Consider the following 24,803-nt stretch of genomic DNA (forward strand, 5'->3'; position numbering starts at 1 on the left):
CGGCGGAATCAACTGTTGAAAGATCCGTTGACCTGATTTGTCGTCTTAACAGCTTCTTGAGATGATTGACGCAGATTTCTAGGGTTTTTCAGGAACGAAGATCTTCAGACCTGATTCGTCGTCAGCAGCGGCAAGATGTTCAGACCTGATTCGTCGTCAGCAGCGGCGTCTTCGTCCCCTCTGTGTTCGGGATCTTTGATAGCTGAGACCTGAGAGCGTGTTAGGGTGAAAATCGAATGCGGGGAAAGGGGCATCTTTGGTGTTGTCGATGTGAAGATGGTTTTGAGGGTACCTGTGGTGGCTGACGGAGGTTACGAAGGTGAGATGAATAGGTTAGATGGCAGATCTTTAGGGTTTTTGATGATAGAAGATGCGAAGGCGTCTGTTAGGGTGCAAATCGATGGCGAACAAATGGTTTATATCGGAAACGCTGCAGATCCGCCATGTTAAGACGTCGACTACTTTAAGGCTGACGATTGGATTGAGGATCGAACATGCTGAGCATCATTAATCTGTCTTCTCCGGATCTGTTCTTCACCGCCTCCGGATCTGTTAACTTGTCGATGTGAATAGGTTAGATGGTTGTGGCTAGGAGATTAGGTAAGGTCATTGTACGGTGTAGTATACGATCCTTGTGTAGCGTGTAGTGTAGTATAATACGTATGTTGCTTAATGTCATTGTACATAACGTAAGATATGTGGTACCTCTTAATTTTCAAGAGATGGGCAATATCCTTAATAATATAGTAAAGATATATATATATATATAGGGTTAGGTTCATGTGAGACGGCTTAATTTTGTGAGACGCATTTTTTTATTTTTTTTATTTTTTTAATTTTTTTTAGTTAATTTAAGTTCTGAAAATAATATTAAAATTTTTTTTTATTTTTCTATTTATTTTGCATTTTAAAATTATTTTTAGAATATATATAGTGTAATACTCTATTTAGAATATTTCACGCATTTTTCAAAAAAATAAGATTTTTTTTTATTTTTTTTAGTTAATTCAAGTTCCAAAAATAATATTTAAAAAAAGAATTTTTAGATTTTTCCATTTATTTTGCATTTTAAAATTATTTTTTAGAATATGTCAGTGTAATATTCTATTTAGAATATTTCACGTATTTTTCAAAAAAAATGGGGATTTTTTTATTATTATTTTTTAAAAAAAATTTAGTTCATTCAAGTTCCAAAAATAATATTTAAAAAAAGAATTTTTGGATTTTTCCATTTATTTTGCAATTTAAAATTATTTTTAGATTTGGTCTCACGGTCTCACAAAATTAGCAAGGTCTCGATTGAACCTGAACATATATATATATATATATATATATATATATATATATATATATATATATATATATATATATATATATATATATATATATATATATATCTTCCTATTCTAATAAAAGAATAGTTTTATTCTCCTTTTGATATGTGTCATCTTATTAGGCCTTTTAATAAATACATATATTATTCTACTTTTGACATGTGTCACCCTATTAATCTTCCTAATTAATGCATGTCATTTATCAACATATTAATTCTCAATTTTAAATTTTAAATTTTAAATTTCCCACTCTAATTATATTACATTAATAACATTACAATAAAATTAAAATAAAATTAATACAAATTATAAGATGATATAATTTATATATTTATTTAAGTTAACAATTATAATTTTATAGAACTAAAAAAAAGATCTTTTAATCAATAATTTATTTAAAATATTTGATTAATAATTTTGAGTTTTCACTATAAAAGTTTAATCCATTACTCGAAATCTTCCTATTCTAATATAAGAATAGTTTTAATCTCGTTTTGGTATGTGTCATCTTATTAGGCCTTTTAATAAATACATATGTTATTCTACTTTTGATATGTGTCACCCTATTAGTCTTCCTAATTAATGCATGTCATTTATCAACATATTAATTCTTAATTTTAAATTTCTCACTCTAATTATATTAAATTAATAACATTACAATAAAATTAAAATAAAATTATAAGATGATATAATTTATATATTTATTTAAGTTAACAATTATAATTTTATATAACTAAAAAAAAGATCTTTTAATTAATAATTTATTTAAAATATTTGATTAATACTTTTTAGTTTTCATTATAAAAGTTTAATTAATTTTGTAACCGTGGGAACCACGGGTTATAAACTTATATATATATATATATATATATATATATATATATATATATATATATATATATATATATATATATATATATACATACATATATATATATATATATATATAGGTTTAGGTTCTATAAAAAATAAAAAAACCCTAAAAATCATAAAAATACATAAAAAAAAATACTTAGAGATCACAAATTTTTTTTTTGAACTTTTTTATGAAAAAATCGCATGTTATTAAATAAATTCGCTGATTTTTTTTTTTTTGAAATTTTTCCTTAATTTTTTTAATTTTTTAAAATTTTGATTTTTTTTTTTCAGCGAATTTATTAGAAAACCTGTGATTGTTTTATACAAAAAAATTTAAAAAAACGTTTTGTAATCTCTAAGTATTTTTTTTATGCATTTTTATGATTTTTAGGGTTTTTTTTGTTTTTCAAATAAATCTTTTATATATATATATATATATATATATATATATATATATATATATATATATATATATATATATATATATATATATATATATATACTAGGAAACTTATTCGGAGCGTGATAATCACGGCCCTAAAGAATTGAGCTGTGAGCTATTTTGAAGTGAATTGATTTTTAAAGTATAATGTCTTCAAAAGAAAAAACGGAAAGTATTGTTTTAATAGAAAAAAGGATAGGAAAGAAAGATGTTATAATAAATAGTAAAATTATGTTCATTTTTCTTGTATTTAAAAAGAAATCGGTTGAATGAAAAAGTAGCAACATCCTTTCATTAATTATATATACTAACATTAATTTTTATGAATAAACTCAGAAGAATTACGATAAAAGCTATTTTATCATAATCCCCCTACATCCACCAACATATTAATGAAGGTTTTAACAACAGAAGATATGAACTTAACCATTTGAAGAGTAAGAATTTTCTGATATGGTTTGTAACATTCGGGCTCCCAGATATATTATCCTTTTATTTATTTATTTATTTTTTAGATCTATTGAGCAACTTAACGAGTTGGTGCCCCAACTCATCGAGTAGAGACTGATTGACCATGTGGGTCTAAAAACTGACTCGACGAGTCAGAGAGCTGACTCGCCGAGTAGGCGCTGCGAAATGAAACCCTAAATCCCCGGGTTTGGGGCCTATTTAAGGAAACTTATGTCCTCATTTCCACCTCACCAGCTGCCCAACTCTCCTGTGTGAAATCCTAAACCATCATTGAGCTAAAAGAGAGTGTGTGTGAGCTAATATTGAGTGTTTTGGTGGATCTTTTGGAAGGAAATGAGTGAGATACAAGCAAGGAATGAGGAGAGGCTGTGGGATCTAGCATTTCCTTCACTTGGAGCTTCTTTGGAAGGTAAAAAGCTTACACCTTTCTCATCTTATTGGTTAGAACTCATGATTATGAAAGTTAGGAATTTTACCACCTTTTATTGGGACATTGAGTGCATGGAATCTATCAAGGGGTCTAGACTTCAGATCTGGACCTTATAAGGTCCATAGAGTCCAAAGGTCCCAGATTTATTTAGCCATATAAGATTTATTGTGCTTAAACCCCTTTGTTGAGCTGTATTGGCATGTTGGAGCAAAATGTGCCATGCATGAACGTAAAGATCGAAGCTTTACGTGACATTCGAGCCTTGGGAGCCTAGATCTAGAGTGTGGAGTGCTAGATCTACCTTAAAACATCTGAATAAGAAACTGACTTAAGGGACTCGACGAGTCGAAGAGCTGACTCGACGAGTCAGCTAGGGTTTTCCCTGATGAGTCTGGACATGGGTAACTCAATGAGTTGAGGAGACAACTCGACGAGTTAAATTGGATGTTCGTGATATTTCAGAAGAAACAAGGGGACTCGATGAGTTACATAGACGCACTCGGTGAGTCAGGTCAACATGGACAGTTGACTTGAGTATTGACTTCTGTTGACTTTAGGGTTTGGTCAAGATAGGGATTATGGGGACAATAGAGGGGTAAAATGGTCTTCTACCCATTTCAAGAGTTAGAGAGAGAGAGAGAGAAAGAGAGAGAGAATAACCTTTGGTTTATTTAGAGTTATGGATAAAGTGTTAATTAGAGATAATTATCATATGTGTTAGGCAGAGGCTAGTTCATGATTCGTGTACGAGGTTATTGTGTGCTTGCTTACGAGGTGAGTCTTTTCACTATACTTACCATGGGTGGTATCTATGAGTGACCGAAGGGTCTTATGTGCTTACCTGAGTTATGTGATATTAGGCATTTTGTCTGTGTGATATATATGCTATATTTTGTGTTTACTGAGATAGGACCGGAGGGTCCAAACCGAGTTGTGGGACTGGAGGGTTTCCACTGAGACAGGACCAGAGGGTCCAACCCGAGTTGTGGGACCGGAGGGTCCAATCCGAGCTGTAAGATTAGAGGGTCCTCCCCGAGACACATGACCAGAGGGTACACATCAAAACGCAGGAGACCGGAGGGTCCATGCCGAGTTAAAGCCATGAGAGGCTTATTATTTGTTTATGTGGTATTTTAGGGAACTCACTCAGCTTCGTGCTTACCGTGTTGTGTGATATGTGTTTCAAGTACTTCTCAGGACCGTGGGAAGATGTCGGCGTGATTGTACACACTTCATCGAGATTATGATGAGGATTCTGGGATTTGATTTTTGCTTGTGGACATATGTTGGCATTTGAGACACTTATGGTTTTATGAAATATAATATATGAGTTTTATGCGTTTTAAAAATGAAAACTTTGCTTTCAATATTTATGGTGTTACATGGTTGATATCATGATGAGTGTTAAAACTCTTGAAAGACATTGTTAACATTTTTTAGTTGATAAATTTTCTACAGTAATGTCACACCCCCAAGCCAGACGGCGGAAACGTCCGGGGGTGGATGACTTTATTTGTAGTATCACAACACATGCATTATCGTAATCAAAGTACAAACAACCATTGCATAAATAAGTATAAGTTTTTACATGTGTTCAGTCACTGTATATTGACACCAAAATAGTTATAGCAAAAGACAGAAGACATAACTCAAAACGGCTCTGTCTTCTCAAAAGCTCGGGGAGTACCTGTCTATTGATTCCCTGAGAATACAAGTAATTTGAAAAGAGAGTATCGACATAAGTTGAGTGATTGCATAAGTATTAATGTTTGAAAGTATGTTTTATGTTCTTTGAATATGTATACTGTTCCAGAAAATCCTATATATTCTGTCGTATATGAAAAGTAGTTTTAATCTCATAAAACCGTTCTGTTTGTAAACCATAGTTCTGTATTTGTATTCCTTTATAAAACCTGTAAAAGTGAGTGTGCCTGGCTCCACTAGCTGTTATTGTAAACTGTAATGTAATACTGTAAATTGTATCTTTGTAAACTAGTACTTTGAAAATGTACTCATGTTTAGTTAATTATACACTAACCGTATTGTTAATATCTTTTTAATGAGTTATTATAACCATACTATGACTAGATCGCCTGAAATAATGCTTTCAAGGCTTCAAAACTGTTGATAACAATTGTCCCTCGTAGGCGTGTATGCCCGACTGTAGCTAGCAGTCTGAGTGCGGGGTTGTCAATACCAATATAGATCTATACACTTTTGTTTCGATCCCCTACTGGAGATTCTGGTTATAATATCAGGACTTTAACTATGTTGTTTAAATGAATAAACAACATGAATATATTATCTCATAAAAAGCATATAGACGTTACGTGTATAATAGTAATGAAAACCCAATCATTCTGCAATAAATGATTGATAGTATGCTCCCTTTTTAGTATACTTGAAATGTATTTGTAAGTTGTATAGCCTTATTTAGTTTTGAATCAAGCCCTTGTTCTTGTAAAATAGTGAAAACTCATGTTCTTGTAAAATAGTGCAAACCCTTGTTCTTGTAACATAGTGTACTCTAGTATACTTGGCTAGTGAGTTAATGTTCTTGAATTATAAATTATACATATTATAATTTATATGTGCTTTATGTATTGATACTAATTGTTCATGAATGCAACCCCTTGTTCGACATGTTACAAAGGGTATTGAAACTGAATGAAATAACATTTATATTTATATACATATACAAATATATATAACTAAAATGTAAACGACAATTGGGCAAATAGCTGATACCCTAATTCCACATCCAAACAAGGAAAAGGAAATAAAAGCGAGTTATCAGTCCTAAGCCTTTTAAATCATATATATATATATATATATATATATATATATATATATATATATATATGATTTTTGGGGGAAAATATAAGTTTATAAAATATTTTAAAGAGTTTAACATTTTGAGATATTTTTGGTGATTTGATGTCATTTTAATACAATTTGAAACCATTTGATTTGAAAACAATTGAAATCCATTTTGCGAGTTGTTTTGAAACCATTTGTTGATAACACAAAATCCTTTTATTAGACTTGTATCCCCCCCCCCCCTAAAAATGTAAAAACTATAAAAATATGGGGGTATGAACTCACCTTTTAGAGGGTGATTCGATATAGGTTGTTTATTTCCACAAGTGAAATCTCGTAGTAAAACAAATCCTATATAGTAATTTGTATAGTATATATGCAACCAATTAGCGAATATAATCATAAGAATGATTGGAAATTGGACTTATTTGTAAGTATAACTTACAAATAGGAGTGTTAGAAGCTAAAATGGAGGCTGTAATGAGTTCACGGCCAGGAGGGGTTCACGGCCCAATGTTTTTGATTAATGAAGAACACTTGAAGATCCTAAGCAAGTTTGTAAGAAGATTCAAAGGTTTTCGGTTGGGTGTTCTTCGCGTGTTCTTCATGAAAACTAGTGAAATTAACAGGTTTCAAACTAGTATAAGAAGATTGAAGGATGTTTTTGAAATGATAACAAGATCAAGAAATGATACCTGTTAGATCTTATGAAGAACTAGTGATTATCGCGTGATGAGAAAGAATGAGTTTAGCATGTTCTTGAGGAGAAGGGAGGTTTTCGGCCCTTGCTACTTGAGAGAGAATGAGTGTGTTTGCGGTTAAGGTGTGTGAAATGAGAGAAAAATCAGCCATTTTGTATTTATACATAAGAGTCTTCGGCAGTAAACATATCCCGAGGAGATAAGATCATCGGCTTCACGGCTGAGAAGAAGAGTTCACGGATATGCGACGGTTCATGGCTGAAGCTAATCACGGCATGAAGGCGGAAAATGGTTCACGATTCGAGGGTTTACGGCCCTCGTTTGCGGTCCAAAGAGAGAAGAAGAAAAGAGGTGCGAAGTTTCTTGGAGACAACTTATTCCTTTCTTAAACACACAATATTCTTAGGGTTTTAACATGTAAAGGTTATTATTATAACCTTAATAGAATCCAAACAATACAGAGACTTTAGTTAACCCAAGTTTGACTTTGGTTGACTAGGGTTGACTTTACAAGTAGAAAATAACGGGATGTTACATTATCCCCCCGTTAGAGAGAAGTTCGTCCCCAAATTAGGACTATAACGTTAAAAAAAGAGTAGGGAAAAAGATGTGGATATTTCTGTTGCATTTGATCCTCCCATTCCCAAGTGAATTCAGGTCCCCACTTTGTATTCCAACGAACCTTCGTTATCGGGATACGACTCTGCTTGGTTCTTTTGACTTCCCTGTCTAGGATCTCTACGGGTTCTTCCACAAAGTTGAGGCTCTCGTTTAACTCGATCTCCTTGAGTGGGATCACAAGAGTCTTGTTGGATAAGCACTTTTTCAAGTTAGAGACGTGGAAGGTAGGATGTACGTTACTTAGTACTTGAGGTAGTCGGAGTTCGTAAGCTACTGGACCGATTCTAGCAGGAATCTCAAATGGTGCTATGTACCTTGGGTTCAGTTTTCCACGCTTTCCAAAGCGTATCATGCCCTTCCAGGGTGAGACCTTCAACACGACGCGGTCACCAACCCAAAATTCCAAGGGTTTCCTCCTTTTGTCAACGTAGCTTTTCTGTCTATCTCTGGAGCTTTAAGTCGCTCCCGGATTTGTACGATTTTCTCTGTGGTTTCTTGAATGATTTCTGGACCAGTGAGAGTACTATCTGAAACTTGACCTCTAGCTAGTTGCGTATCACCCACTTCAGTGCAACACAGATGTGATCTGCACTTACAGCTATAGAGGGCTTAGAACTTGACCTCTAGCTAGTTTCCTATCACGCAGGCTCGCAACATATCTTCTAGAGTTTGAATCATCCTCTCACTTTGCCCATCAGTTTGTGGATGGTAGGTTGTACTCATGTCCAACCTAGTTCCCAAAGATTTTTGTAAAGACTGCTAGAAACGAGAAGTGAATCTACTATCTCGATCAGAAATAATAGATATTGGCACACCATACAGTCTAACTATCTCTTTGAGGTAAATTCTTGTTAGCTTCTCCATCTTGTCGGTTTCTTTTATTAGCAAGAAGTGTGCGAATTTGGTCAATCTATCGACGATTACCCAAATAGTATCATAACCACCCGTTTTCTTGGGTAACTTAGTTATGAATTCCATCGTAATCCGATCCCACTTCCATTCAGGAATTTCAGGTTGTTGCAGTAGACGTGAAGGCTTCTGGCACTCTACCTTGACTTTAGCACAACTAAGGCACTTGCCTACAAAGGTAGCAATCTCGTCCTTCATGTTAGGCCACTAGTACAGTTTCTTGAGGTCCAGATACATCTTTTTTGAACCTGGATGAATGGAGTATCGGGTTTTGTTTGCTTCATTCATAACCACTTCTCTGTAACCACCAAACTTTGGTGTCCAGATTCGGTTCATGAAACAATATACTCCATCACCCCTGATTTTGATCCATTCCCCTCAAGGTTTCACCTGCCACGTTTTTGGGTTTTAAGGCCTCGAGTTGAGCCTATTTGATCTATGTCGACAGACATGAATGGATTGTCATGGTCAACGACTTTACTCGGTGCCCTAATTATTCTTTTCTGATAAGGGTGTCAACTAGTACATTGGCTTTACCTAGGTGATAACAAATCTCACATTCGTAATCGTTCAGTAGCTTCACCCACCTTCGTTGTCTGATGTTCAACTCCTTCTGGTCGAAGATATGCTGAAGACTTTTGTAGTCCGTGAATATCGTGCATTTCGTGCCATATAAGTAATGTCTCCAGATCTTCAGAGCAAATACCATTGCTCCTAGTTCAAGGTCATGTATTGTATAGTTGACCTCATGTGTCTTGAGTTGTCTCAACGCGTAGGATATAACATTTCCTCGTTGCATAAGAACACATATAAGCCATTGGTTAGAAGCATCATAGTACACTACGAAGTCTTATGTCCTTTCAGGTAGAGACAAGATCGGTGCACTACACAGGGCTCGCTTCAGCATTTGGAACGTTCTTTATTGTTTCTCTCCCCAGTTAAAAGGTACACCCTTTTATGTCAGGGTGGTAAGTGGTTTAGCAACTCGGGAGAAATTCTGAATGAATCTGCGATAGTAGCCAGCAAGACCTAAGAATTATCGGATTTCTATAGGTGTTTTAGGTGTTGACAAGTTCTTAATTGCCTTTATTTTTGGAGGGTCCATGTGTATTCCCTCTTGACTGTCCACGTGGCCAAGGAAATCTACCTTCCTGATCCAAAATTCACATTTTGAGAACTTCGCATAAAGTTTCTCTGTTCTCAGATTTTGTAATACTTGACGAAGATGTTGGCCATGCTCATCTTTGCTTCGTGAGTAGATAAGAATGTCGTCAATGAAGACTACGAAAAATTTGTCCAGGTACGGATGACACACTTTTTTCATCAAGTCCATGAACACAGCAGGTGCATTCGTCAATCCGAAAGGCATCACTACAAACTCATAATGACCATAACGAGTTCTGAATGTTGTTTTGGGAACATCCTCCTCCAGAATTGGTAATTGGTGATACCCATATCTTAAGTCTATTTTCGAGAAGTAACTCGCACCTTGAAGTTGGTTGAACAAATCATCAATGCGAGGTAGAGGATATCGGTTCTTAACGGTAAGTTTATTCAGCTCGCGATAGTCTATGCACATACAAAATGATCCATCATTTTTCTTCACAAACAAGACCGGTCCTCCCTATGGAGAGATGCTTGGCCTTATGAAGCCTCTGCTAAGGAGTTCGTTCAGCTGGCTGGACAATTCCTACATTTTCGATGGTGCAAGATGATATGGGGATTTGGCTACAGGGGTAGCCCCAGGGATTAAGTCGATTCTGAATTCGACTTTTCGTTTAGGTGGCACTCCTGTGAGATTTTCGGGAAATACGTCAGGAAAGTTGCAAACCTCAAGAATTCTCACGATGTATTTCACTTCTTGCTTTTTGTCTACCACTTGAGCTAAGAAAACACAATATTCCTTACGAACATACTTTTGTGCCTTGATACAAGAAATGATCGGAAGTTTCGTTCCGGGTTTGTAACCGTAAATGATAAGAGTTCGTTATTCGGCAAGTTCAGGCGAATGACTCTTTAGTAACATAGGATGTCGGCATGGTTATAACACAACCAATCCATACCAATAATGACGTCGAAACTTTTGATAGAGACCGACATAAGGTCTATTAGGAAAGAAAATTTATTCAAGGTAATGGTACATCCTATGTATATATCGTTAGTGTATTCAGATTTCCCGTTGGCCATTTCTACTGTGAAGGTTTCATTTAGTGGTTGGAAGTTTTGTTTTAGTAGGTGTTCAAAATTATGGCTCACGAAGCTCTTCTGAGCACCACTATCAAATAGAATGCATGCATAAGTATTGTTGAGAAGAAATGTACGCGTGACCACTGTAGGGTCTACCACAGCTTCTTCGTGACCAATTGCCAGTATCCTTCCAACTCCACCGGCATTTCTAGCTTTCAGACAATCTCTTTTGAAATGTCCAACCTCCCCGCATTAATAACACTCTTGACCTACTCCGGTGGCAGGTACTTGGTTAATCGGTTGGGGTGGTGATTTACAGAATCAGGCAGTAGTATGCCCTTTTCTGTTGCAGTTCCGACATGCATTTCTCGACAATTTCTTTTGTTGTGGAAATTGCACTTATTGCATTTAGGGAGATTACTAGCATAAGGCTAAGTTGGTGTTGGGTTAGCAGGAACAGCAGCAGGTACAGTAGCAGCATGGACTGCCACTAACTATTGCTTTTTCGAGAGTTCCTGAGAAGATTTTCCCTTCCTTTTATTCCAAGTTTTCTTCTTGTTGTTTTTGTTATTGTTGTTGTTGTTGTTGTTGTTTCCTTTGGGTTGTTCTGGAGCAGGAACCACAAAGTTTTGATAGGCTCCATGGTCAATAAGTGACTATGCCAACTCTTTGGCACTGTCAAAAGTAACAGGCCTAGAAGCAATAACACTTCCCTAAATATGAGGTGATAGCCCTTAGATGTACCTTTCAATTTTTTTTCTCTTTAGAGCAACCATATCCGGACGTAGGATCGCTAAGTCACTGAACCTATTAGTGTAGGTTGTTATGTCTAAACCAACCATAGCAAGACCCCAAAGCTCTTGCCCGAGCTTCTGTATTTCACCTCGTGGGCAGTACTCCTGCATCAACATTGACTTCAGGTTCTCATAACTTATCGAGTTATCCACTACTAGAGTCAATGACTTAACATGGCCTTTCCACCATGTTAGGGCACTATCAGCAAAGGTACAAGCAGCAAATTTAACATTGCTACCTTCTGGGCAGGAGCAGATCTCGAAGACTGTCTCTGTTTTCTCAATCCATTGTGTTAAAGCCATAACTCCCCCGATCCATTATAGGTCCTAGTTTTGGCGTTTGTAAAATCCTTATAGGTGCACTCCCGATGGTGCCTGTGACTTTCACCCTGATTGGAGGGGTGTGCGCCACTCCCTGGTCCACTTGTGCTAATGGTGTTTATATGTGACATAGCAGCTGCAGTGACAGCCGCCTGAAACATGGCAGCGTCAAATTGAGGAGGTATTAGCGCTTCATTAACATTGACATGCCTTCGGTTTCTCCGTGGAGGCATCTTTCACTTTAAGAATTAAAAGATGAAGAGACATTTAGATATCAAAAATGAACATGAATTTGATATTTCTGAACTAAAACCCTTAGTTCAATATGAATCTGGTAAAGAATTGGCAATAGAAGTCCACTACAAGTACAACTTGCAACAGGATAATATGAATTTGAGTGGTTATTTTTTTAAGAGTATGAAAATGCATGTCGACTGTATTCGCATATTAAGTACATAGAGTTTGGAAATTTTGACCTTAAAGCAGGTCTACAATATACCACAACACTATGAAAACATCGACATCAAACCAACCTACCGAAAATGAAATTTTCACGGTCGTACTGAGAAAAACATGAAAAATAACGCTAGAACATATCCGTAGACTTAAACTATAACCAAAAGAGTAAGTAGTGAACGAGTCGAGTGTGATCTACTTCCTACTAGTTCTGGCCCTGGATTTGGCTAATTGTCGTTCTATGTCGTACATACACCTTTTTTGTGTTATTTGTCATTCTCGCAATTCTCTATCTTCGGCTTGGGATGCCACCAGTTCTCTCAGCAATAAATTAGTACGATCCCTTTTCACATTATGTTTTTCTTCTAGGTTACGAATGTGAACGGTGTTGATTCCAGTAGTAGCATCAACCTGCATGAAGCGGTCGATAGCAGCTCTTCCCTGTTCATCGTTAAGCGTCACACGACGAACTAACACCGGGAGGGCTCTGTATACTGAGCCTCCTGTGTCCAGATTGTAGAAGGTTCAGTCTCCTTGCTAAGGATGGTTCTGACCCTGTTCGTTACTCTAACTGCCTAAGTTTACTACCCATAGAGGTGTAGGGCCTTGGAAGTCTTGTCGTGGATTGGGATTCTAGGCAACTAGTGGTGGATTGTAGGCTTCTGATCCTAAATTAGCATCTTCACGAAAATTTTCTTCAAAATCATCATCTAAGGGAATTTCAGGATTCTCTTCTGGCTCTGCATCGATCCATCCTCCATTTCCCTAATTAGGAAAGTACGGGTCTCCGGGTAAATGGAATCCAACCATTGGTATCTAAGCGAGAATAGGGATATAAGAAATATCTAATATAATTAGTAAATATAAATTGCAAATACAAGTTTCTACGAGAGAAACTTACAGTTAATAGATAATGAATTATGTTTGGAATAATTCCTACCGAGTCCTTATATAAGTATATAGTGTATACTAATTATATACAACTTGGGTCGAATAATCCTTTGAATAAATGATCCTACTCTAAATCCACATCCAAACATGGAAAAGGAAATAAAGCTTAGACCACTCATTCTGAGTCTATACAACCTTCATCATATATAACCATGATGCATGCACTTAGTACTTATAGAACTATCAACAAGAGTCCTTTGTTTTCATATAGTTTGTTCTTAGTACATAGTGCCTAAAATACTCCTATAGTATTTTAGCTTTATTTTATGTTCTAGGGTTCTCCTGTATATGTATAGTTGGTAAGTTTTAAACTTGCTACAACACTACCTTCACTCATAAACACATGTTGGTTGTATATCAAGCCAATATAGTTGATCAGGCTATATTGATCCTAAATAGGATTACATAACTGCCCAGGTTTGACTGCAATGTCCAACATCCAAATACTTTTGAGTTGTTATGACTGTGATACTATTCTTGTATGTATGAGTGTTAGTATACTTCTTGTAAAAATACTTAAATTTTAAAAGTATACTTGTAGTTAGAGCTCTTAGCCCCAATGAATCTATATTTTGTATATCTTTTATGAATTGATATACTAAGTTCACTATAAACAATGCTCTGATACCAATCTGTCACACCCCCAAACCAGATGGCGGAAACATCCGGGGGTGGATGACTTCATTTGTACTATCACAACACATGCATTATAGTAATCAAAGTACAAACAAACATTGCATTAATAAGTATAAGTTTTTACATGTGTTTAATCAGTGTATATTGACACCAACATAGTTATAGCAAAAGACAGAAGACATGACTCAAAACGGCTCCGTCTTCTCAAAAGCTCAGGGAGTACCTGTCTATTGATTCCCTGAGAATACAAGTAGCTTGAAAAAAGAGTATCAACATAAAGTTGAGTGAGTGTCAGTCGTGCATCAAAAAGTATCTTGCAGAGTTTTTGCATTATAAATCTCGTTTGTTCGCAAGCTGATAAGGGTTGGATGTAATGTGAATAATCTTGGATTGATCATCTTTTCTCGTAGGAGCAGTGGTTGGTAATGGCGTGTCAGGGAGTTGAAGGTTTATTTAAGGTTTTGATACATCTTATGGATTTGGAATTGGTTGAAATTTGCGACTGATGTGTTTAGAATACTTCAAAGAGTGGTTGAAATTTGCGATCGATGGATTTGGAATGGGTTGAAATCTGGTGGTGTTCTTAGTCAAATACAAGGGGTGGGTTCAGCGAATGGATGAAGTTGGAAACTTTATCCATCTAAATACCATTTTGATTCAGATCTGAAGGTTGGAGACTTGGACTTAATGAATTAAGTTGAAAAAAATTGCACTTTTAGGTCCCTTTGAGACTTAAAGACTAGATCTTGTTTGTTGGTACCATTGTAATGTATAAAGTTGGAAACTTTATCCATTATGGAGCTATTATGCACCATAAAAATGTGATGATGGTCCTTTTATCCCATCCATACAAGAGTTTTGATGTCTTATTGGGTTAATAACTTAGGGTTTTGGACATTAAGCACTTTATAACCATGCAAAGTCATAAAGTTGGAAACTTTATGACTTAGGACATCATTTTTAGGCTTGGATATGAGTTTGGACGTAAGGGCTTAATGAAATAAGCTCTTAATGGAGTTTTGGGATTGGGCTGCATACATTGGGTGTACCTGGTGGTACGTTGTGCGTACGTGGCCAACGCCCCACTTTTGGTCAACATCAGAGTACGCTACTCTCTTGGTATACAGGGCATACTCCGATGGGAAGAAATATTGACTTTTGGACCTTGACCGTTGACTTTGACTTTGACTTTGGTCAGGGTTGACTAAGTTTGACTTAAGGGTATTTTGGGTATTTTGAGCTATAGTTAAGCCTTGGTCTTTATCTGTTGAATAAGTGACATTTAGAGCCGGTATTCTGAGCAGTGTATTGTTCAGCTATTCGTCAGACTGTGAGGTGTGTTTTCCTCAATGTGTCTGTGTGTCGAAGGCACCAATGTCGGCCTATTAGATTGTGTATCCTGTTATATAGGATTTTTTAGAACTATCTGTTTGTCTGCTGAGTGTTCTTATGTTAATTTGTTGCTAGATATATGTTAATTATTATGTACATATCGACATGATATGGTGGGGTCAAGACTGTACTGCTTTGTGATGTCATTCAACACACCGGGGCATTCCAACAGAAAGGTTGTCAGTCAGTGCATTCCAACCGAAAGGTTGTGGGCCGGGGATAATCCAATCGAGAGGTTGTGGACTTAGATGTATTGGGAATCTGTAACGCCCGCAGATCCGGGCTAGTCAATTTAGAGATAATAGGGGTTGAAAATGACTTTTAGACAAAAGATTATTTATAATAAATAATATTAACTAAGTTGTAGAATATTTCTCAAGGGTTTCGTACATATAAAGAACGCCGAAATCCGAGTTATAACGAAGAAGTTATGGCTCGTCGAAGTTTTACGGCAAAACCGGCACGACACCGGGAGACGTAAATAGTGAATTTTTGATAAAGGAATTTTTAGCTTTAGTGATCTAAACAAAATTTGTATTATACATTAAACTGAGAGCTTCCATAAAAAGAACGCCCAAATATAACTTCGTATGAGTGAGTTATGAATTTTCTAAGATTTTACATAGTAGTGCACGACCCGAAACTCGAATTTTAGTTTGAGCGGTTTTTGGCCTATGCAACCTAAATGAGAGTTGAAGATCTCATTAATAGGAACTCAACTATAAATATACAGACGAAAACGGAGTCCGTATGTAGAAGTTATGAATTTTACGCGGATATTTAACAATATAATCTCCTCTTACTGTTAAATTTAATATCGGAGGAGAATTAGTCAACAAAGTCTAAATTAAAGTTGTAGATCTTGTTTTCACCTACGTGTGGATATAAAGAATGTTGAAAACGGAGCTCGTATGCGAAAGTTACGGGGTTTAAAAGTTAGTAGGGTGTTGTGCAAAATCGGGTGACGTGGCTGAATATTGGCTAAGGCTTTCTCCCCACGGAAAGCCACCAGATGGTGACACCTGTCCATGGACTTGATGAGTAGGACCTCCTACTCGACGAGTAGAGCAAGATTCCAACCTATAAATAGAGGTGTCAGGTTTCCTCATTCTTCACACCTTCCCAACTTCAATTTTTCTCTCTACTTTCTCTCTCTAAGCCCTCAACCTCCCCCCCCCCCCTAAGCCTAGGTAAACCCCCTAGCACCCGAAGGAATCCCCGAGGCTCCCGAATCCCCGAGAAAAGAGCCCTTCGGTGCAGAAAATCTACTCCGGCGGAGCCCGGTTTTCGAGAAAACCCACTGTAAGTGAGCTACGCCTACCCTATCGTTAATATATCTTATGTTTTAATACAGTAATGTTATTAGGACCTTATAATAAGTATTTGGGATATTATTATGATTTATATAAGTGTTGTTATAATATCTTTTTAACCACTCGTGGTATGGGGAATCTGGTTTAAAGGGTCGCATAGGGTTGTTGGATTTTGAAAGTGTTATATGCCAATATGCTCCTGCCCTCCGGTGTTTTATGTCTGGCCCCTGCTTGGATATATAGTGGTTGAGAAATATTGTTTCATGCTTATATAATAGTAATAATAGCAAGACTATTAATTAGTCTCGGTGAATATTAGACTAAACTCTAGTGGTAATGATACTAGGTTTTCTCAAAGGAAAATTGTGTTAAGAGTAATGAAGTGTTGTCCGAGTGTCGAATCACTACCTTTTCAAGTGAGTGCATAGTCCCTTTCATAAATATGGTTTTAATACAAGTATTGATTGAAGTATTAATTATATGTTTATGTGCGAGTTAATTGATGTTGCCTGAAATACGTGTTAAAGAATATACCTTATTATATATGATGATTTAGGATAAAGAGTAAACCTAAATTAATTATGAGGAATATTGGGTAGTATTTTCTTATGAGTATGAGTGACTTATACTTAGAGAATAAAACTTTAGTATATATCATTGATCCGGGAGCATGGATTAGGCATAGTCATTATCCCTAGTCCGAGAGTATGGATTGACATAGTCAACTATCATTAATCTAGGAGTATGGATTAAGACATAGTCAATTGTCCTTAGTCCGGGAGTATGGATTAAGACATAGTCAGTCGTCCTCAGTCTAGGAGTATGGATAGGTCATAGTCGATCGTCGTTAATCTAGGAGAATGGATTTACACATAGACAATTGCACCTAATCCGAGAGTATGGAGTGGGTACAATTATTGATCCGAGAGCATGAATTAGATTCAAGAGTATAGGTTAAGTAAGAGGTAAACTTTAAGGTCCGAGAGTATGGATAGTCTCGTTGTAAGGATTAACGGGGTGGGGTAAGAGTTGCTTATATATATATATATATATATATATATATATATATATATATATATATATATATATATATATATATATATGGTGAAATTGTATATTTTATGAGTTCTAAATTATATATATGATATAACATTGTGGGATTACTCACCGAGTTTCCTAACCTGACCCACTCAAGCTTATTTGTATCATTACACTGAGAGATTAAAGAGATGTAGATCACTAGTGTAAATTAATGTAAGTTCAGTTTATGTTTATATTTCTGTATTAACAATGACATCCCAAATGCTTTAAAATGAAGAAAAAACTGCAACATTGGTCCCTGTGGTATTCAAAAAACTTTGGATAGGGTCTAAAAAGTTTTTGACTTGGATGGAAGGTCCAAAATCAAGAATTTACTATGATTTTAGTCCAAAAAATGTTGAAATGACTATTTTGCCCTTTTCATTTCCTTTTTTATTTTTATATTTGTTTTAATACTTTATTAAGTAAAAAACAAACATAAGAAAAATCAAAAAGTATGTCAGGTCCACCCAACCCACATGTTCGCTCTCTCTCTCTCTCTCTCTCTCTCTCTCTCTCTCTCTCTCTCTTTCTATCTATCTCTCTTTCTCTCTCTTAAATACATCGACACACCTTTGTATTTCTCCTTCACCTCCAAAAACATTTAACCCTCTTCTCCATTAGAACCAGAAGCTTCCTTCTACTCCCACAGATCCACTACAATCCCTTCACCTCCAAAAACATTGAACCCTCTTCTCCATTAGAACCGAATCCACCGCCATTCATGAAGATACAACTCATCACTTACCATATTTCCCTTCCAAACTCACCATTAAAGATCTGCTCGATAAACCCCTCAATACCTGCATCTCCACCACGTATCAACAACAGAGATATCCATCACTAAAAAAGATGAAAAGTCAATCTTCTAAATTCATCTCACCAAGAACAATGTTGAATGAGGAATATTGTTCAAATTAATGAACTCATCCAGGTTCGCCTCTTTTGCAATTGGGTTGCATACTATTCTTGATAGGGTTTTCAATGAGCATCCAAACTTAAAGTTATTGACGATCTTTTGCACCTCCGATTATAATACAAGCCTGGTTCTCATTAAAGTTTAAAATGGTGGTGACCTATTGAACTGGGAAAACCCATCAGTGGGTTTGAAGAGGCGAATACAAATACCAGATCGGAATCCACACAACCCAAATACATTGCATCCGATTTCAAACCCAAATACATTGCTTCTTCTTCTTCCAGTTCCATCAGCCATCAATTTGTATGTTTTTATGTTAGTCGTTATTCCTAAAAAAAACCCATAAATCGATTTGTGTTTGTTTATGTTAATCATATATGTGTTGTTTGAGACTTTGATTTGCAGGTGTTGAAGAGAGAGAGAGAGAGAGAGAGAGAGAGAGAGAGAGTATCGGTAGGGGTGGGGTGGGCCCAATTCTTTCATTTTTAATTTTTAATTAATAAAGTATTAAAGAAAATGTCAAAAAAATACAAAAAGAAATAAAAAGGGCAAAACGGTCTTTTCAAGTTCTCCAGGGACCAAAACCAAAGGAAATTCTTGATTTTGGACCATCCATGCAAGTTGAAAACTTTTTGGACCCTATCCAAAGTTTTTTAAATACCACAGGGACCAATTTTGCAGTTTTGTCTAAAATGAATAAAAATACATTTCTTCAGAAATGATTTGATAATGTATTTATCATGTTTTACTAGGAACAAATTCCGCAATATTTTCACTAAAAGAGGTACTCTGATTTTTATAAAACATAAACAAAATCGATCTTTTCTGACCGTGAAAATGGGGATGTCACAGAATCCAACCAAAAGGTTATTGGGTTGGGGCATTCCAACCGAAAGGTTGTGGGTTGGGTCATTCCAACCAAAAAGTTATGGGCCAGGAGTAATCCAACCTAGAGGTTGTGGACCCATGATTTGTCTGGTTAGATGTTTGTGTGGTGGTACTTTGATGGAACTCACTAAGCTTTAGCTTACAATTTTAATTTATTGTTTCAGGTACTATAGAGGATCGTGGGAAAACAAAGGTGTGATCATGCACAACTTCCTATTTTTATAGATTTGGGTCTTGGGAAAACTCTGATTTTAAAATAATGTTTTTGGAAACAGTGACTCTTTTGTAAACAATGAAGTTTAATGGTTGATTTTGAGAATTTAAATTTCTTTAATTTTTGGGATGTTACAGTTTAAAAATAGCAAATGTACTTTGGCATCAATAAATGCATGTTGATTTGGTGATTGTGTTTTTGTCCCTAGTTCAAGAAATAGCAACGTACTTTTGGTATTTCTTGTATTTAAGTTCAAGAAATAGCAATGTACTTTGGTGTTTCTTGTACCTAAGGTTCTTTAGCACAAAAGAGTAGATTATTTAATTTCAAAGTCTAATGTATCCATATAATGATCAATAAATGTATGTTAATTTGGTAATTGTGCTTATGTTTTAAGCGCAAGAAATAACAATGTATTTTGGTTTTTTGTCTCTAGTTTAAAAATAGCAATGTATTTTGGTAGTTTTTGTTTATATTTGATAATTTAACTTTTAAGTTTATATATGTTGTTATTTATTATATAGTTGGAAAATCTTCGGATAATGTTCAACGACTCGGCGTGTATGGATAAGCTTTATGCTTTTTTCAATCGAGGAAAGATCAAGGAGGAAACGACGGGAACGGAGGTAATAGTTTGTCTGATAATTAGTTTGTGTTTTGTATGTTAGACTTGTCGTGACTTTTTAATACTAGCTTGTTTTTGGTTGTTTATTTTGGTATGAAATTAATTATATCTACTATCATTACACTATTTGGTACTTAATCCAATATTATGTAATTTTTTGTTTTGCATTGAATGTCGTTATGTATCGGTTTTTTTGCACCAAAATCATTGATTAAAACAAATGAACAATGTTATTATCGGCAATAGAAGTAATTACCGCCGACAGGAGCATTAGCAGAGACATTAGGTGCCTATTACCGGTGATAACAGCATTAACATCGACAGTTTTAGCTATAGCAGTAGCAATGACTTATTATCGGCGACGTGCCGCCGCTATTACCTTTAACGGCGACTTTTTTAGTCTTTAGCGGCGACTTTTGCCTCCGCTAATTCCTTTTTTTTTTCTTTTTTTTTTGGTGATGTACCTATGTAAATGATACGTATAATTTGATTAAATAAAGGTATACCATGGACCATGAATAATTTAGTTGTGTAAAAATTGAGTGAAAAAAAAAATGAACCTTGAAAAACGAAAACCCGTTTGTGGATGTGGGTAATCCAAATTTAGAGACTGAATACGGACAGATTAGTCACTTGCTTAAGGAAAATGATTGTCTTTCTTGTTACACCATCCGAGAAGAATCTTGATATATGGAGACTACTTTGGAGTGTTATTGAACGTAACGATCTGTAATGTTGGCATATTGTAGCTTTGTATTTTATTTTTCATATCTGAATAAATATGACCACAAAAAGTATATTACCAATTCAATTATTTGAAAATTACATCCCAATTCATAATTTTGAGCAAAAGGATAAGTGGATACAAAGGGGTATATTAAATAATATTGTATGGTAGATGATTTCCCATTACAACTGTTTGAGAAGTTGAAATGGTCAATCCGTCGGTTGTCTGTCAAAACTCAAAAGCACAAAACGTCTGAAATCCGTCACAAGAATCTGTCACAATACTTCCGTCCGAAAACTGTCACAAATTTACCTATGCAGTTTTTCCCCTTGTTTTCTATCAGTGATATTATCATATTGTGCTCTTGATCATTCTCAATTTCTCATGTAGACGAATTGTGTTAGCAATCAATCCTAAGTTTATGTAAAAACAAACTAATCAATATCTTATAGAATATTATAAAATTATTCCGAAAACTAATACATACTACACCACACGGGAGCACCGACTCCATAATTATTATAATAAGGATCATTACAAGGCGATGCATGCATTACAATTTACAAACCAAGAGAGTATGGGAAACCAGTGGATGGCAACCAACTTCCACCTGCAATGAAGCTTCCAGCAGTAAAACTTTCAGCCTCCGCAACATCCGTAATCACACCCCACCCTTTCCATGTTACCCTGTTAGACGTATCTGCCCCAGGCCCTGTGTTTTCATACTCCCGATAATACAACGTATCTAGAGCAAAATCCCCATCCCAAGGGTACCATCCAGCAGGGTCAATGACGTCACTTATCGACGACTGCATCACTACTGTTCTTGAATACTCCTTCCATGGCCTTCCAAGATACGTCGGAAAACTGGATTGAACCGGTTGCAGGTCGGAATTGGCGACGATGGTGCACTTTTGAATGACGATGCCGGTGTTTTGGTTTGGGTCGGTTCGACCTTGAGCGGTGATCATGTTCTTTTGTTTGGGATTGGGGCGGCGGGGTTGGATGTTACAGTTTTGGAGGACGACGGCGGAGTTGCCAAAGATGAAATCAACGGTGCCGACGACCATGCAGTCAACGAAGAATTGACGATTGGAGTGGACGTAAAGGGTATCTTGGTAGGCTAGTATACCACATCTATAGAATGCAGATAAATCGGCTCCAACACGTAGTGCTACTGCTTGATTTCCCGATGGCCCGGCTGCATTTTGAAATGTTATATCTCGTGCCAAGAATCCATCACCTACCGCAGCTGTGATCAAGATATTTAGTCAGTTCTTAATTCATGTCTGAATTGAAAGCTCCTTTTTTTTTTCTCTTGCTGAATCAAAGATATGTTTTGTTTATCATCAAATAATAACTGTTTTCCTTCTTTATATTCTTCAAAATTATATTTTATTGTTATTATTATAATCTTATATAATACCCTTTATATCTTTTGATTGATGATTGAAAAGGTAAATATATCCATGATAACTTTAAAATATTAAAAGTTAAAAGTTAAAGTGAAGGAAAGTTAGAATATATATTGAACTAAAGAAAATGCATGCAAATTACAAAAAATGTTTTAATTATGTGTACACCTAATTTTTCACCAAACACGTGCTTGATTAATATAATCTAGATATATACTCACTAAAATAATCAAAACAGGAGGAATATTAACCCTGAATTATCATTGTTTTTTTCTAAAATTATTAAAAAAGTACTGCTATGCATCTCACATAAAAAATTGACAAAATCTTTGAAATTTGCAAAATTATTTTTCCAAACATACAAGCAAATCTTACCTACCGTTTTTAATAACTATTTAATGAATAGTGAAAGTGTCGTTTGAATAATTGTCATTTGCAAGAAAAAAAATCTTTTTACGAAATACATAACTATTCACATTTCCTTATAATTAATTATAGGGAAAATGATTTAAAAGCCCAACGAAGTTTCCAAACCATTCAAAAAACCTCAATTATGTTTTATCTGTTCAAAAAACCCCAACGAACTTAACCTTTTGTCTAAAAAGTCCAACAAAGTTTCAAACCGTTCAGAAAATTCCAATTTTGTTTTGTTTAAGTTCGTTGGGTTTTTTTTGAACAGTCAAAACATAATTGGAGTTTTTTAAACGTTTTGGAAACTTCGCTGGCCTAACAAATCATTTTTCCGATACGGTAATAAGTCACGTCATCTGTTTTCCTTATTTGACTTTCGAGGAAGTGTAACTTAGTTGAGCTTTTTAGATAAAATGTTAAGTTTGTTGGGTTTTTTTGAACAGACAAAACATGATTGGAGTTTTTTAAACGGTTTGAAAACTTCATTGGATTTTTAAGTCATTTTCCTTTAATTATAACACACAGATCCATAACTTATCTATTTTAAAAGTTAATATAAAAATCCACCCGGATCGATATGAATTTGGGTTCAATGAAATGGTTGATCATGAGGTATAACATAATTGGCTTTTTAAAAGTATTTTAAAACCTGCGAATAAATGTGTATTGTAGAACTAATGAATCAGTAAAAGTTGAAGGGATGCTAAGTAAACACTTCACTAACCTACGGTGGCAGAGTCGAAGGTGGTGCTTCCGCCGGCGACGCTCAGGCTTGCCGTAATAATCGTGTTACTTCTTCCGTCCCCGATAAACATTAAATTGGTTTTGCTGCTTGGAACTTCAACATTTTCCCTATACACTCCTGCCGCTATCTTTATCACATACCTGCTTGTACTTTTAGATGGAGCCGCAGCCACCGCTGCCGCTACCGACGTGTAATCTCCACTACCATCCGCCGCCACAGTCACGTCTGGCGTCACGTCTCCCGACTGCATCAGTTTCCTGTCTCCTGCAGACAACCACTCCGGCCACATCGACACCTCTTGTAGCACATCCAACTTTGCCTCCTTCGAATTCAACATATCCGTATTCGTCATGTCTACAATCATAGCTAGCGCATTACTACACATCTTTCCCCCGAGCTCCTGGCCTCCGACAATTGAATTACGCAACAGCTTACATTCTGCATCATGGGAGAAGCCATCTAAGCAAGTCTCCTTGTTGGTGATGGTGGTGCTCATGAATGTTTTGAGGTCGTCGGCATGTCTCCGAAGAGATTTCTTCGTTGGATACTCTCTGAGGTCTCCGATCACCTTGTCGAGTGCTTCTAGCGTTCCAGCTGCCAACTGTAAGCAGTCATGGATAGCGATTTTGCCACGTTTGGTGACATTGGCGGAGGTCGTGAGCTTGTTTATGGCGTGGAAATTGGCATGGATGATCTCCTTTGTTTGATTGATTGTATGTTCGATTATATCCTTTTTAGTTGCGAGGGTTTTGGTGGTGGAGAGGGTGGAGTAGCATATGTCTGGGTATAATGTAGTGGAACAGGAGGATTTGATGAGGTTGGAATCTGGAAGATCACGAGTTCCATGGACAAGTGAAGTTAGTAGGAGGGAAGAAACGAGAAATAAAAGTGCTTTACCGAAGTTGGACATATTCAAGAGAATAAAGGTAAGTTGTTTGAGTGGAAGACGAACGAGTGAAAGTCGGATATTTATCATCATCATCCTCCACTAGATCTCTTCCACCATAAAGATTTTATGATAAATTTAAATTCATAATTAAATTAAATCCACTTATTATTAAATTGAGTAATTGCTACCAAATTGAATAAAATGAAGTAATTAATTAAAATGCGTACGTTAACTATTTTTCTATGTTTCAGACA

The 24,803-nt window shown here is 35.8% G+C and overlaps 1 protein-coding gene across 1 annotated transcript; it reads right to left on the reverse strand.

Annotated features, from left to right (window-relative positions):
* Positions 1-21,524: 21,524 nt before the first annotated feature.
* LOC145031286 (pectinesterase-like) lies at positions 21,525-24,623 on the reverse strand. Its single transcript, XM_078979810.1, has 2 exons — positions 23,640-24,623; positions 21,525-22,341 (listed from the first exon to the last, which is right to left on the reverse strand). Exons 1-2 carry the CDS (start codon positions 24,568-24,570, stop codon positions 21,650-21,652), a joined length of 1,623 nt encoding a protein of 540 aa, XP_078835936.1. The 5' UTR covers positions 24,571-24,623; the 3' UTR covers positions 21,525-21,649.
* Positions 24,624-24,803: the final 180 nt, after the last annotated feature.

This window comes from Lactuca saligna, chromosome 1, assembly GCF_052625555.1.
Source record: "Lactuca saligna cultivar CGN05327 chromosome 1, ASM5262555v1, whole genome shotgun sequence".
Taxonomy (NCBI): Eukaryota; Viridiplantae; Streptophyta; class Magnoliopsida; order Asterales; family Asteraceae; genus Lactuca; species Lactuca saligna.

What these genes read in the sequence shown, in the direction of transcription:
- LOC145031286 (XM_078979810.1), bottom strand. Translation starts at nt 24,570, where the DNA reads ATGTCCAACTTCGGTAAAGCACTTTTATTTCTCGTTTCTTCCCTCCTA. An exon ending in CTTCGACTCTGCCACCGTAG is followed by an intron (nt 22,342 to 23,639) that starts GTTAGTGAAGTG and finishes TCTTGATCACAG; the next exon opens with CTGCGGTAGGTGATGGATTC.